Source organism: Nematolebias whitei, chromosome 9 (genome assembly GCF_014905685.2).
Source record: "Nematolebias whitei isolate Nwh7 chromosome 9, NemWhi1, whole genome shotgun sequence".
NCBI lineage: Eukaryota > Metazoa > Chordata > Actinopteri > Cyprinodontiformes > Rivulidae > Nematolebias > Nematolebias whitei.
The window spans coordinates 6,537,688-6,553,808 of NC_056506.1; the positions used below are offsets into that span (position 1 = coordinate 6,537,688).

Here is a 16,121-nt window from a genome sequence, read left to right on the forward strand (position 1 = left end):
TGGTTGTCAGCAGCAAAACTGGTTGATCCACTCTGAGAAGGTGCTATTTAAGAGACTGAGCTGAATACAGCACCTCAGACTGAAGAAGTCTCTCGGACGAGAGACGAAACGTTTCTACATTTTTTGTTGTTTTGCTTTGTTTTGGGTTTTTTTGAATGTCCAGAGGACCAGATTTAACTTTTTTAAACTGGACTTAATATATTTCTTTACTTTATACTGTATTGTTTTTGTCTTGAACTTTTTTGAATTTACCTTATCCTGGATGACTGAGAATCTTCACCAGCTCTTAATGGCACAATCGGCTTGGCACAGTACCCCCACCTTTGTTCTGTTTGCTGCTTGAAGCAACCGTCAAACCAGCTGCACTGCCCTGGCAAAATGCAGATAATTTGACCATTAAAGTATAATTAAGTAAAAGTTCAACTGAGACACACCTTTGCTAATTTTGAGCAAACAAATAATTGTTTTAGGTGCTTTTCTTGTTAAATTTCAAAGAAACAAGCCGCGTTCCTCCTTCCTTTTTTCCTCCCTCTGCGCACTCCTGGAGCACCGAGGCAGTGAATACTTTTGAAATACAGATGATTTGACCGTTCAAGTCCTTTTATTAATCAAACTTTAGACTGAGACACACATTTACTCTAAAGTTGAGCGAACAAATTAATTCAACCTTTATTTAAACAGATAAATCACATTGAGCCTCGAAGACTCATTTACAAGTGAGACCTGTTTGGACAAACAAAAACAGTGGTTAACTGGACACATGTAGGAGTTGGAGGCGAAAAAAATTCCTGTCAGACTTTTTTTTTCTTGCCTGAGAAAAAAACCCTCTAATATTAAAAAAAAACACCTCGCACAAACAGCACATAGTGACGTAGACATTCTGCAAACGGAGACGAGAGCGGTCAACAATGTTTATAGATGCTCTCAAGGTCACTGTAAGAGTTCTGGTAAGATAATCAGTCAATGTCCTCCGGTGAGATCCATAAACATTCTCGAGGTATGTCAAGGAATGGCCAGGAATAACGCCTATGAGAATCCAAAAGTCCTGAAATGATGACACAAAGTTTATTCAGCTGGTTCCATCTGGTTGTCAGTTGGAAATTCCTCATGGAGGGGGTGGTGACCGTCAGATCACATTTTCTCCAGGCGAATTCAGATAAGATGGTCTTGAAGGCCAGCCAAGGGAACCAAATTTAGATAAACACAGTTGTTTTGGGGACAGGCAGAACTTAATGACATCTACCTTGAGTCTGTGTTGGTCCACTCGGTTCCGAAATGTCCAAAATACATGGCCACACCAATGGAATGTGACTGAGTAAAAATCCCCAAGATCTGATCCATTCAGCCCAAAGCATTTGAGTCCGGGTACTCGAGACACGAACCAAGCTATCATAGAGGCAAGCAGCGTGATCGGGTCCAAATTTGCTGCCGACAACTTCCTTGATTGTAAATAAAACCAGCCAGCCGAATCCAAAATAGCAGGAACCAGTTATCGAAAATCCAATTAAATATGCGTCCTTAAAATACGCAAATGGCAGCAGAGATAGACACATCAGCAAGTCTTCCAGTCAATGAGATATCCAGCTGTGTGTGTGCCAACAGGGCAAATCGGCTCGCCTAAAGCCTGTCTTCTCTTCGAAGAAAATGTTGTAAATTGAGTTGAGGGACCAACTGATCAAAACAGTCCATAATTATGGTTCGGAAGAAATGCAAGAGAGGCTCACAGCAGTTTCACAGGCAGACAGAGCAGCAAAGCAAAGCAGAGAGGGAGTGAGAAGCATCCGATCTCGTCGAAAGCAACTGGAGAAGAGTAATAATAAGAAATAATTGTTTTTAGGTGTTTATCTTGTTAAATTAAAAAAAAAATGAACAGCGGCTCATCCTTCTGTGCGTGCTCAATTACGCAAATCGGGTTTAGAAATACAGCTGATTTGACCATCAAAGTGCATTTATTAAGCAAAGGTTAGACTGAGACACACTTTTACTATAATTTTGAGCTAACAAATAATCGTTTTTAGGTGTTTATATTGTTAAAGTCCTCCCGTGCACACTCCTGCGGCCGCCATTTGGCAGCCCATCGATTTTTGGCACAACACCGGCCCACATTTCCGGGTTGTCAGTGGTGATGAGTAACAAACGTGACACGTCATTGATAACGCATAATAGATGTGACGTATATAGCGAAGCAACATATTTATGGATTTTTCCACTTTTTAAGACATATTTGGACTGATGCGACTTATAGGGTGGTGCGACTCTACTCTGAGTCCCTTCCAGATGACCGAGCTTCTCACCCTATCTCTAAGGGAGAGCCCAGACAGCCTGGGGAGAAAACTCATTTCAGCTGCTTGTATCCGATGTCTCGTTCTTTTGGTCACAACCCAAAGCTCATGACCATAGATGAGGGAAGGAACGTAGACTGACCGATAAATTGAGAGCTTCGCCTTTTGACTCAGCTCTCTCTTCACCACGACAGACTGGTATAGCACCTACATCACTCCAGATGCCGCACCTATCCGCCTATTGATCTCTCGCTCCTTTTTTCCCTCATTCGTGAACAAGACCCTAAGATACTTTAACTCCTCCACTTGGGGCAGGACCTCTTCCCGGACCCGGAGAGGGCACTCTACCCTTTTCCGACTCAAGACCATGGCCTCAGATTTGAAGGAACTGATCTTCATCTCGGCCGCGTCACACTCGGCTGCGAACTGCTCCAACAAAAGCTGTATATCATGACCTGATGAAGCCAATAGGACTACATCATCTGCAAAAAGCTGAGATACGATCCTAAGGTGACCCAAAAAGATCCCCTCAACACCTTGGCTGCACCTAGAAATTCTGTCTATAAAAGTTATGAACAGAATCGTGACAAAGGGCAACCTTGGCGGAGTCCATCTCTCACTGGGAATGAGCTTGACTTACTGCTGGCAATGCAGACCAAGCTCTGACACCAGTCATACAAGGACCAAACAGCCCGTATCAAAGTGCCTGGTACCCCATACTCCTAGAGTACCCCCCACAGGGTTCCCCGATGGGACGAGGTTGAATGTCTTCTCCAAGTCTACAAAGCAAATGTAGATTGGTTGGGCAAACAAAGGTGTAGAGCAGGTCTAGTGTTCCACAACCAGGATGAAAACCGCACTGATCCTCCTGAATCCGAGGTTCAACTAATTGACAGACCTTCCTCTCCAGAATCCTCGGATAGACCTTATCAGGGAGGCTTAAGAGCGTGATCCCCCTGTAGTTGGAGCACACTCTACGGTCTCCCTTTTTGAATAGGGGGACCACCACCCCAGTCTATCAATCCAGGGGTACTTCCCTTGATGTCCACGCAATATTGTAGTGTTGTGTAAGCCAACACAACCCTACCACATCCAGAGCCTTAAGGAACTAAGGGCAAATCTCATCTACCCCTGGGGCCCTGCCACCGAGGAGCTTTTTAACCACCTCAGTGATCTCAGCACCAGAGATTGGAAAGCCCAACCCAAAGTCTCCAGGCTCCACTTCCTCAGTGGAAGACATGCCAGTGGGATTGAGGAGGTCTTCAAAGTATTCTGCCCACCAACCCACGACATCCTGAGTTGAGGTCAGCAGCACACCACCCCCACTATAAACAACTTTATTTATTTACAATACAACACAACTTTATTTATAAAGCACTTTAAAACAACACCGTTGGCCAAAGTGCTGTACACTAACACATACAAGCAAAAAAACTATGAACTCAACAAATACCATAAAAGTAATGAACTACCAAATCATAAAGCAGCAAACAGTAACAACAATAAAACAAATAACATAAAACAGTAAAACCAACATTTCAAACTGCGTTAAAAGCCAAAGAGAAAAAATGAGTCTTCAGAGCAGATTTAAAAACAGGAAGTGAGCCAGCTTGTCTGACGTGCAGAGGCAGCTCGTTCCACAGTTTAGGGGCAGTGACTGAGAATGCTCGGTCACCTCTCAGCCTCCTGTTGAACTTTGGGATGGCCAACAGCAGCTGATCAACTGACCTAAGAGAGCGTGAGGGATTGTACGGCTGGAGAAGGTCAGACAGATACTGTGGGGCGAGACCATGAAGACATTTGAATACAAACAAAAGAACCTTAAAATTAATCCAGAAACGAACTGGGAGCCGGTGTAGTGATTTTAGGACAGGGGTGATGTGTTCTCATTTTCTGGTGCCAGTTAAAAGACGAGCAGCAGCATTCTGAACCAGCTGAAGTTGAGTCAGTAATGACTGGCTCAGGCCCACATAAAGTGAATTGCAATAGTCCAGACGAGTTGTGATGAAAGCATGGATTAAAATCTCAAAATGATGTTTTGACAGGAATGGTTTCACCTTGGCCAGTTGTCTCAGATGATAAAAGCTGGACTTGACCACAGATTTAATCTGAGCATCCAGTTTAAAATCATTGTCCAACCTCACACCTAGGTTGGTTGCTGTCTCAGTCAGATGTTTGGTTATAGGACCCAGATCAACATGGACTAAACGAGTTGGTGGTGTGCTGCTTTCCCCCTGAGATGCCGGGGTGGACCAGAATCGCCTCGAAGCCGTAGGGAAGTCATTCTCCATGGCCTCTCTGAACTCCTCCCATGCCCGAGTTTTTGCCTCAGCGACCACCCGAGCCGCATGCCGCTTGGACTGCCGGTACCCATCAGCTGCTTCTGGGGTCCCACAGGCCAAATAGACCCGATAGGACTCCTTCTTCAGCCTGACAGCATCCCTCACCGCCAGTGTCCACCACCGGGTTCGAGGGTTCCCGCCGTGACAGGCATCAACAACCTTGTAGCCACAGCTCTGGTAAGCTGCCTCGACAATAGAGGCATGGAACATGTCTCACTCGGACTCAATGTCTCCTACCTCCCCCGGAACATGTTCGAAGTTCTCCCGGAGGTGGGAGTTAAAACTCAATCTCAAGGGAGGCTCTGCCAGATGTTCTCAGCAGACCCTCACAATACGTTTGGGCCTGTCAGGTCTGACTGGCATCCTCCCCCACCATTGGAGTCAAGTGACCACCAGGTAGTGGTCAGTGGACAGCTCCGCCACTCACTTCACCTGAGTGTCCAAAACATGCAGCTGCAGATCAGATGAGACAACAACAAAGTTGCTTGAACTGCGGCCTATGGTGTCCTGGTACAAAGAGCACATATGCACACCCTTATGCTTGAACATGGTGTTCATTATGGACAATCCATGATGAGCACCGAAGTCCAACAACAGAACACCACTCGGGTTCAGACCGGGGGGGGCACGTTCCTCCCAACCACACCCTTCAAGGTCTTACTGTCATTGCCCACGTGAGCGTTGAAGTCCTCCAGCAGAACAAGGGAGTCCACAGAAGGTGCACTCTCTAGTACCCCCTCCAAGGACTCCAAAAAGGGTGGGTAATCTGAACTGCTATTTGGTACATAAGCACAAATGACAGTCAGAACCCGTCCCCCCACACCTAGGTGGAGAGAGGCTACCCTCTCATTCACTGAGGTGAACTCACAAAACACATGTAGACTGGATGGGCAATCTCCCATGACCACTCAAGGACACTTGTGAGGGTAAAGAGCTGGTCCAGCATTCCACGGCCAAAACGGAACCCACATTGTTCCTCCTGGATCTGAGGTTCGACCAATGATCGGGCTTTCTTCTCTAGTACCCCTGAATAGACCTAATTCAGGGGTACTAGAGGCTATGGAGAGTTATGCCCCTATAAATGGAGCACATGCTCTTGTCCCCCTAGCACTGCCCCAATGTCCATGTGATTTTGCAAAGGTGTGTCAACCAAGACAGCCCCACAACAACCAGAGTCTTAAGGAAATCAGGGTGAATCCCTTCCATCCCCATAGCCCTGATGCTGCTGAGCTTTTAAACTTCCTCTGTGACCTCAGCCACTGTTACGGACAGACCAACCCCGAAGTCCCCTGACTCCGCTTCCTCCATGGAAGATGTGCTGGTGGGATTGAGAAGGTCTGAGAAGTATTCCTCCCACCTCCCAACGACATCACTGGTTGAGGTCAACAGCACCCTACCTTCACTGAACACAGTGTTAGTAAAGTGCTGCTTTCCCCTCCTCATCCGCTTGATGGTTTGCCAGAATCTCCTCAGAGCCTACTGAGAGTCTTTATCCAATGCCTCGCTGAACTCCTCCCACATCCGAGCTTTTGCCTCAGTAACAGCCAAGGCTGTGGACCACTTGGCTGTCCAGTACTCCTTAACCGCCTCTCGAGTCCCACCAGTCAACAAAGCCTGATAGAACTCCTTCTTTAGCTTGACAGCCTCCCTAACCTGGGGTGTCCACCACCGAATTTGAGGCTGACCACTAGGAGAAGCACCGACAACCTTGCGTCCACAGCTCAAGGCAGCTACATTAACAATTGAAGTGCATAACATGGCACACTCGGACTCAATGTCCCCCACCTCAGCTGGAATGTGGTTAAAGCTCTCCCAGAGGTGCAAGCTGAAGATTTTTCTGCCGGTTTCTTCTGTCAGGCATTTCCAGCAAATCCTCACTACACATTTGGGTTTACAGGGTCTGTCCGGCATCTTCCCCCATCATCTCATCCAACTCACTACCAGGTAGTGATTAGTTAACAGCTCAGCTCCTCTCTTCATCCAAGTGTCCAAAACAAACTGCCGCAAATCAGATGACACAACTACAAAGTCAATCACTGATCTACGACTTAGGACGTCCTGATGCCAAGTGCACTTATGGGCACCCTTATGTTTGAACATAATTAAATTAATAAAAAAAATAAAACAAAACAGAAACTTGCATTGAGCACAAGAAGGAAATAAAAGCTTATAAGAAAAAAAAAGCCCTGTAATTTCAACCACTGAACGATGTGTAGGTTTGACTGAAACAAGGCCTTATTTTCAGCTACGGGATCCAAAGGGTTAGGTGGGCAGAATATGGGGTGGGGGGGGGTGATCTTTACTGATATATTTTTTTTTAAATGTCAAAAGAAAAATAGACATACAAAATGGGGAAAATGCTTTAAAAACATGTTTTTTATTTCCATAAAATAAATGTTTTGTCCTTTATCTTATTTTATTTTTCAAAAATACTGAAATGTGGATTAAAAAACAAAAACAAAAGATCTTTAAAAAGTAATAAAAAAAAAGGAAAGTATTTAAAAATTGATATTTTATTTCAGGCTATGGTAGCTCTAACAGTACTAACAACAAAGTCCATGCTCAATAATGCAGGTAGACAATCCAACATTTTTCGGTCAGGTCATCTGGACAGTTTCTTTTTTTGTGCTGAAACGTTTCGCCTTCGATACAGAAGGCTTCATCAGTCAAGGAAACACACAGTACTAGTTTACTTTTTCTTAGTTTCTAACAGTACTAGTTTTTGTGGAAAAACAATATTAAGTAGGGATGCACCGATCCACTTTTTTTTTACTTCTGATCCGATCCCGATACCTAAGTCTGAATATCGGCCAATATGATCCAGTTCTGATTTCATCATCATTGATTTTACATGAGACTGTAATAATCTCCTCTCAAGTACAATTTGTACAAATATATGCATGCATGTCCAAAAAGGCAACTTGAGGTAAGTTTTATTAATGTTGGATAAGTTTTAAAGTTAGAATTAAATTCTGCTAACACAAAACATGTTTATTTTTTATTCCTAGCTTTAAAGTGGATATTAAAGTGATTAATTTAAGTGATTGTTTAATGTTATTTTATATTTTTTTTAAATAAGGGGCAAATATAAGAATTATTTTCTTCTTTCTGCACTCTTTTCATTCAATATTTTCTTTTTTTTTGTTTTTTTTTGTTTCTTTTAAATGAATGAATAAATGAATTAAATTGTCTTTTGTTTTTAATATATATAATTTTCAAATCATGTTTTTTTATGATTGTCTACTGTTGTACTGATAAATATATCCTGGAGGGTAAACTATATCTTGGATGCAAATATCAAACTGTGAAATCCTTCGTTTTCTAAAACTGATAGGAGTTGGACATTAATTATGAAGTTTAGCAACTTCTCTGTAAACATTAGAGCTTCATGGTTTCAGCGACGTCTTCTTCTTGTTCAATCCGAAGCAGGCAGCCTGATTTGGGGCAGCCACGCTCAGTATGTCTCTCCTCAGAGACGGGCAGACTGAGCGGGGCAGATTGGACGCAGCTGGCCGAGGTCGAGTCGCCTCTTTCGGATTCAGCGAGAGTAGCGCCCCACTGAAGCCACGGAGCTCGAATGTACATCGTAAAACTAACGTTACCGCGGTTTAATGTGGTGCTATGGCTCTGCAGACATTGCATGTTGCTGTCTTGTTTTGTGGTGTTTTTAGTGTAAAATACTTCCACACAGCGACATGTTTAGATGAAAAGTTTGTTAGCTGTTTGCCACAGTGCTGCTAACTCAGCCCTTATGTTGTACCTGGCTGCAAACTATGAAATGGATTTCCTGAATGTGAGGCGGGTCTTATTACTCTGGGTTCATGAGACAAGCCGCCGTTCATGAAATCCATTCCATAGTTTGAAGCCAACTTGCATCATGGATCGGAAATATCGGCACGTGGATCGGAAAAATCTGATACGTAAATTATGCTGGTATCGGATCGGCCCCATCCCTAATATTAAGTACTAATATTTTTTAAGCAGTTAAATAAGGTGGTCATTTTTATCAATGAGAAACACTAATTGGCCCAAAGTTAAAGGACCCCCAGAGGTTAATAAAACAATACCAACATATAATGAAGTTATATTGATTTAATTTAAATATAGAGAGGAAAACCTCTACCCTCCAGCTGTCTTTCACTGAATCTGAACCTGAAAAATGTTCATTATATGCTAGTATTTGGTCAGACATGACAGTCAGCTCTGTCCTGCACTTTGTGGTCTTGTAGTTTTTCATGATAGCAAGCAGAAATTGGACTAGGTTGATCCACAAAAATGATTCAGTTGTTGCTCTTTTAAGTGTTTGCCATCTTTGTCTTTTTTCTCTTGTTGTGTTTACAGTTTGAATCATAGAGAGTATAATATGTATTATGTCAATATGCAACATGTAAGCTGAACATGCTTCATGCCTTGTTTCCTGTTTTTTTTTTTTTGTTTTGTTTTTTTGTGAAAGCATTACTTTGCCACCTTCAGGTCTGGCATTGGTGCTACAACATTTTAGGTCATGCTTTTTATTTTCATACGGTTGAAGACATTTCTAGAAATGGTGCTGTATTTATTGAGCTAATTTTGGAAGCAACAAATAAATGACTGATTTGTGAAAATTAACTTTCCTGTGTGGACAAGGCAGAACATGAGGTGCTAAAGTTCCTAATGCTTTAATTTTGTCAGGAGAATTGAAAAACTTTTCATCTGAAGGAACTAAAGAATTTTACATTGTGTGTGGTGTTTTGATCCAGATTGGTGCTGCCAACCCCCGGCTTCAGAAAGTTTTGGATTCTTTGGATTCCATTAAGACAAAGGTACCAAAAAAGCAACACACTAAACAAAATAAAGCTTTGCCAAATTCAAATGGACCTAAATGTGCTATTGTAAATTCAATTCATTTAGTTTATATAGCACTCTCAGGGCAGCATACAAAAGAACAAAAAAAGTCCAATAGCCAAATACAGTCAACTGAATTCATATTTTATTACAAGTCACTGGTATCTTTTGAAATAATAAAAAACAGTATTTTGTGAAATAATAAGCTTTTGGTAACCTGATGCATGCTCAGTAATCCAGAAAGAAAAATCTAGTCTTTTGGACAGATTCTTCTCTTTGAAATGTTTTGTCTTTTATCCAAAATACTTTGTCAGTCCGAGGAGCTGCACAAAACTTAGTCTTATAAATAACCTCTTCTCAGAGTGGATCAACCAGTTTGCTGGTGACATCCAGAACTAGCTGTTGACATGATAAAGGAGGACCATTAGCCTAACAAATGGTCGTTAATGTCCTGATGGCCACTTGCTATTCACAGAGGGCTGAGTGATACTAGCAGTAACAGCATTGTAAGAGGGGGGCAGTTGAACATGGAGACCTCCACCCCTGTTTAATGATGAACAAACTCTCTTCACAAAGATAGCTTCCTTCACTCCTCTCTCAAATCAGCAAGAATGTTCACATCTTCTTCCTTGAAAGAGTGACCACTAGCTTGCAAATGAGTGTAAACTGCATGATGATGTTGCTCTTCTGTGCTGGGCTATCCTTTTGGCCATTGGCTGTTTAGTTTCCCCAGTGTTCGACTAATCACAGCCCTCCTGACACTGAACAGCATACACCACTGTAGCATAGTGTATAGAATAGAATAGAATAAAATACTTTGTGCTTGTGACATGTGCAATGACAATAAAGTTGAATTCTATTCTATTCTATTCTATTCTATTCTATTCTATTCTATTCTACAGAGCAACAAAATGCAGTTTGCATACATTCAGAAGTGCTCAGCAAAAATATAAGTATGTATATTACAATATACATTAAGTTGTTTTTAATATGCTATAAGTATAAGTATAATATATACAGGTTATGAGTGTACAGACTATGAACAGGTTATGAATATAAGAGGTATAAACAGACTATATAAAAGAAAAATATACATATAAGTATGTGAGTACTTATGAACGGTAGGTAGTAGATTATCTGTACAATATATACAGTAGTGGGCTAACAGATTAAAGTGGAAATGGTGGTGTTTCAGGAGGAGCAGTGCAGTTTTCGTCCTGGTCATGGAACACTGGACCACCTCTACACCTTCAGCAGGTTCCTGGAGGGTGCGAGGGAGTTTGCCCAACCAATATTCATGTGCTTTGTAGACTTAGAGAAGACATTTGACCGCGTCCCTCGGGGAGCCCTGTGGGGGGTACTCTGGGAGTATGGGGTACAAGGCCTTTGATATGGGCTGTTAGGTCCCTGTACGACCTGTGTCAGAGCTTGGTCCGCATTGCCGGCAGTAAGTCGGACTCGTTCCCAGTGAGAGTTGGACTCTGCCAAGGTTGCCCTTTGTCACCGATTCTGTTCATAACTTTTATGGACAGAATTTCTAGGCGCAGCCAAGGTGTTGAGGGGATCTGTTTTGGTGGCCTTAGGATTAATTCTCTGTTTTTTGCAGATGATGTAGTCCTATTGGCTTCGTCAGTTTGTGATCTACAGCTTTCGTTGGAGCGGTTTGCAACCGAGTGTGACGCAGCCGGGATGAGGATCAGTTCCTCCAAATCTGAGGTCATGGTCTTGAGCCGGAAAAGGGTAGAGTGCCCTCTCCGGGTTGGGGAAGAGGTCCTGCCCCAAGTGGAGGAGTTAAAATACCTCGGGGTCTTGTTCACGAATGAGGAAAAAATAGAGCGTGAGATCGATAGGAGGATAGATTCAGCGTCGGCAGTGAAGCGGGCGCTGTACCAGTCTGTAGTGTTGAAGTGAGAGCTGAGTCAAAAGGCGAAGCTCTCAATTTACCGGTCGATCTACGTTCCTACCCTCATTTGTGGCTGAGTGATTAGAGCAGTCATCCTCCAATGAAAGAGTTGGGGGCTTCAAATCCACCAGCAGTCACATGTCGAAGTGTCCCTGGGCAAAACACTGAACCCCTCATAGCCTCTGATGTGTATGAATATGATAAAGCTCTGATTAGTCTCATTAGAATGCTTTGTTCAATTTGCTTTGTAGAGATCTAGTAGAGTGCTGTATGAATGGGTAAATGAGGGCACAGATTGTAGTGTAAAGCGCTTTGAGTTTCTTGAAATAAGATAGAAAGGTGCTATATAAGTACAGTCCATTTACCATTTACCATTTATCATCTATGGTCATGAGGTTTGGGTTGTGACCGAAAGAACGAGATATCGGATACAAGCGGCCAAAATTAGTTTTCTCCGCAGGGTGTCTGGGCTTCCCTTTAGAGATAGGGTGAGAAGCTCCGTCATCCAGGAAGGATTCAGAGTAGAGCTGCTGCTTCTCCACATCGAGAGGAGCCAGTTGAGGTGGCTCAGGCATCTAGTTAGGATGCCTCCTGGACGCCTCCCTGGTGAGGTGTTCTGGGCATGTCCCACTGGGAGGAGACCCAGAGGAAGACCCAAGACAAGCTGGAGGGACTATGTTTCTCGGCTGGCCTGGGAACACCTTGGGATTCCCCTGGAGGAGCTGGCCCAAGTGGCTGGGGAGAGGGAAGTCTGGGCCTCCCTACTTAGGCTGCTACCCCCGCGACCCGACCATGGAGAAGCGGGAGAAAATGGATGGATGGATGGATGGATGGATGGTGGTGTTTCAGTCCATTTGTTATTGTTGTGTGTATGAGAATACAGACCGTCGTTGTTCAGATGTCAGGAGGCAGAGTTCAGGAGTGTGACAGCTGTGGGGAAGAAGCTGTTCTCGTACCTGGTGGTCTTAGACTGGAGACTCCTGTAGCGCCTCCCAGAGGACAGGAGGGTTACGAATCTTTGTGCTTAGTGACTGGAGTCTGATGATTTTTCCAGCCCTTTTCAGACACTGCTTCCTGTGGATGTCCTCTATGGCAGAAAGTGGTGCTCTGGTGTTGCACTGGGTGGCTTTCACCACCCTCTGCAGCACCTTCTGATCTGAGGCAGAGCAGCTCCCATACCAGACTGTGATACAGTTGGTCAGGATGCTCTCAATGGTGCAGCGGTAAAAGTTCACCAGGATGTCTGAGGACAGGTGGTTCTTCCTCAGAGTCCTCAGAAAGAAAAGGTGCTGGTGAGCCTTCTTGACCAGCTTGGAACAGCCGGTCGTCCAGGTGAGATGCTCGGAGATGTGGACACCCAGGAACTTGAAGTTGTTCACACGCTGCACCACCGTCCCCTTGATGTAAATGGGTGCATGTGGGTCAGCGTTCCTCCTGAAGTCCATGATAAGCTCCTTAGTCTATGCAGTGTTGAGTAGCAGGTTGTTGGTGTCACACCATTCAGCCAGACGAACTACCTCCTCCCTATAAGCGGTCTCATCGTTGTCTTTGATGAGTTTGATCACCATGGTGTCATCTGCAAACGTAATGATGTTATTGGAACTATTGACAGGTTTGCAGTCATGGGTGAGGAGGGAGTAGAGGAAGGGACTCATCACACAGCCTTGTGGTACACCGGTGTTTATTGTGATAGTAGATGAGCAGTGGTTATCCAGCCAGACATGTTGGGGTCGGTTAATCAGAAAATCCAATAACCTGTTGCACATGAGGAAACTGATGCCTAAGTTTGTGAGTTTTGTAATGAGTTTTGAGGGGATAACTTTGTTGAATGCTGAACTGAAATTTATGAACAGCATCTGGGCGGAGGTGTTTTTATTGTCAAGTGTGAGAGGACAGAGTGCAGCGCTATGGAGACTGGATCCTCTGTGCTCCTGTTCTGGTGGTTTGCAAATTGGTGGGGGTCCAGGGTGGGGGGGAGGGGAGACAGGATTTGAGGTGTATTAGAACCAGATGCTCAAAACACTTTGTAATGATGGAGGTGAGGGCTACTGGACGGTAGTCATTGCGTCTTGATGGTTTGGAGTTTTTGGGTATGGGGACAATGGAGGTGGTTTTGAAGCAGGTCAGTACCACATCATGGGCCAAGGACAGGTTGAATATGTCCATCAGTATTCCTGCCAGCTCTCCAGAACATGCTCTAAGAACATGTCCATGGATGCCATCAGGACCCGCAGCCTTATGGACTTTAATCCTGCCCAGCGCTGCTCCTACATAGGTGGGGAAAAGAGTCAGTGGTTGGTGGTTTGGAGACACATCTACCTTGGTTGCAGTTGTTAGGTTCCCTCTCTCAAAACGAGCATGAAAATTGTTGAGCTCATTGAGGAAGGGGACATCAGGGGAGACGGGGAAGGGATTGATGGCCCTATAGTTTGTCATGATCTGGAGTCCTTGCCACATACGTCAGGGGTTGGCATTGGAGAAGCGTTCTTCTATTCTCCCGTTGTAGTGGTGTTTGGCCTTTTTGATGCACCTCTTCAGCTCAGCCCTGGCTGTACTGTAGACCTGTGCTTCCCCTGACCTGAAGGCGATGTTGCAGGCAGTCGGCAGGAGACGGACGTCCCGATTCATCCAAGGCTTCTGGTTGGGGTACATGATGATCTTTTTCTGGGTGGTGACACTGTCTATATTGGTGGAGATGTGGTCCAGTACGGATGAGGCATACTGTTCCAAGTCTGTGTGAGTGAACATCTTCCAATCAGTGTTTCTGAACCGGTAGCACAGCGTTTGTCCCCTCTGGCCACACTTTTATTGTCCTCACAGTGGGTTTCACACGTCGGATGAATGGTGAGTATCGAGGTGTGAGGAAAATGGAGAGATGGTCTGATTGTCCAATGTGGCGGAGGGGTGTTGCTTTGTATGCTCCAGCCAGGTTGGCGTAAACATGGTCCAAAGTCTTGTCCCCTCTGGTGTGGCAGGAGACATTTTGGTGGAATCTGGGGAGGACTGTCTTCAAGTTGGAGTGGTTAAAGTCACCAGCAACAATAGAAGCAGCTTCAGGGTGTTTGGGCTGGTGTTTGCTAATGGCTGCATACATTTCTTTCATAGCCAGCTTAGAATTAGCATACGGGCGGATATACACTGCAGTGAGTATGCTGGAAGTGAGTTCTCTGGGGAGGTAATAAGGTCTACATTTGACCATTATAAACTCCACATTAGGTGAGCATTGTCTCTCAGTAGTAGCAGAATTTTTGCACAAAGCTTTGTTAATATAAATGCACAAACATCCACCTCTGGTCTTGCCTGAGTCCTCAGCTATTCTGTCGGCTTGGTGTGTGTGGCGTCCTTCTAACGCAATAGCATTGTCCAGACAGCCGTTGTTTAACCATGTTTCAGTGACAATCATGACAATGGAATCCATAATCCATCTGTTGGTGATGAAGAGCCGCATTTAAGGGGAGTGGTGGCGCAGAGGTTAGAGAAGGTGGGCCTGTGATCGGAAGATCGCCAGTTCAAGCCCCAGTACCGACAACATCAAAAAAATGTGGATGGGGTAGATGAAGCATCCACACCTGCCCCCACCCTCATTCACCACACTCTGGGCCCTTGAGCAAGACCCTGAACCCCCATCTGTTCCCTAAACAGGCCTCTCTTGAAAATGAGTTCTCGTGGCTCAATGATACTACCTGTATAAATAAAGGGTAAATGAAAAAATTTTTTTGCCAGAGAATGAACATTGGTGAGGAAAATGCTGGGTAAGGGCAGCCGGTGTGGTGTAAGTTTTAGCTTAGCTTGTAGCCCTCCGCTTCTACCCCGCCTTTGTTTACGTTCTCAGCGCCGTCTGTACTTACCCCCAGCCGAGAAGAGTGAGCAGCCTGCAGTGTTCTGGAGATCTCTGAAATGAGTCGGAGATTGGCAATAAAACTATTGTTGGAGTTTTGAGTCCAAATGTCCAGAAGCTCTTTGCTGTAAAACAGCAACGCTGAGAAATTCTGGATGACTAGTCCAGTCAAAAGTAGATAGAAAATCACTAAATAGCATGTTCTGGAGATATGCTGAGCCTTGTGTTGTTCACGCGCCACCATCTTGGTTGATATTTATTTGTATAGAAGCATATATCAGCAATCTAAAAAAGTTCAATCTGGTCCTCTGGACAGTCAAAAAACAAAACAAAGCAAAACAACAACAAAAATTGTAGAAACGTTTCATCTTTCATCCGCAAGACTTCCTCAATCTGAGGTGCTGTATTCAGCTCAGTCTCTTAAATAGCACCTTCTCAGAGCGGATCAACCAGTTTGCTGCTGACAACCAAAACCAGCTGATCACATGATCAAGAAGGACCATCAGCCTAACAATGGATCATTACCCCTATGGCTGTTTACTATTCACAGGGGGCTGAGTGATACTAGCAATAACAGCATTGTAAAAGGGGGACAGTTGAACACGGAGGCCTCCACCCTTGTTTAATTATGGATGTGAAAAGAAATCATCCATCATTAAACAGGGGTGAATGCCTCCGTGCTCAACTGTCCCCCTCTTACAATGCTGTGATTGCTAGTATCACTCAGCCCTCTGTGAATAGTAAACAGCCATCAGTGTGCTAATGATCCATTGTTAGGCTGATGGTCCTTCTTGAGCATGTGATCAGCTGGTTTTGGTTGTCAGCAGCAAACTGGTTGATCCACTCTGAGAAGGTGCTATTTAAGAGACTGAGCTGAAAACAGCACCTCAGACTGAGGAAGTCTCTCGGATGAGAGACGAAACGTTTCTACA

General features: G+C 44.3%; 1 protein-coding gene across 1 annotated transcript in view; it reads left to right on the plus strand.

The window, feature by feature from the left end:
• The first annotated feature begins 9,002 nt into the window (after nucleotides 1-9,002).
• Nucleotides 9,003-16,121, plus strand: part of LOC119414860 (carbonic anhydrase-like) — an 8,612-nt gene continuing 1,493 nt past the window's right edge. Inside the window, exons 1-3 of the mRNA XM_037681981.1 lie at nucleotides 9,003-9,011; nucleotides 9,078-9,108; nucleotides 9,323-9,426. Of these exons, the coding sequence (XP_037537909.1) occupies nucleotides 9,003-9,011; nucleotides 9,078-9,108; nucleotides 9,323-9,426 (144 nt within the window). The remainder of the gene's footprint in view (nucleotides 9,012-9,077; nucleotides 9,109-9,322; nucleotides 9,427-16,121) is intronic.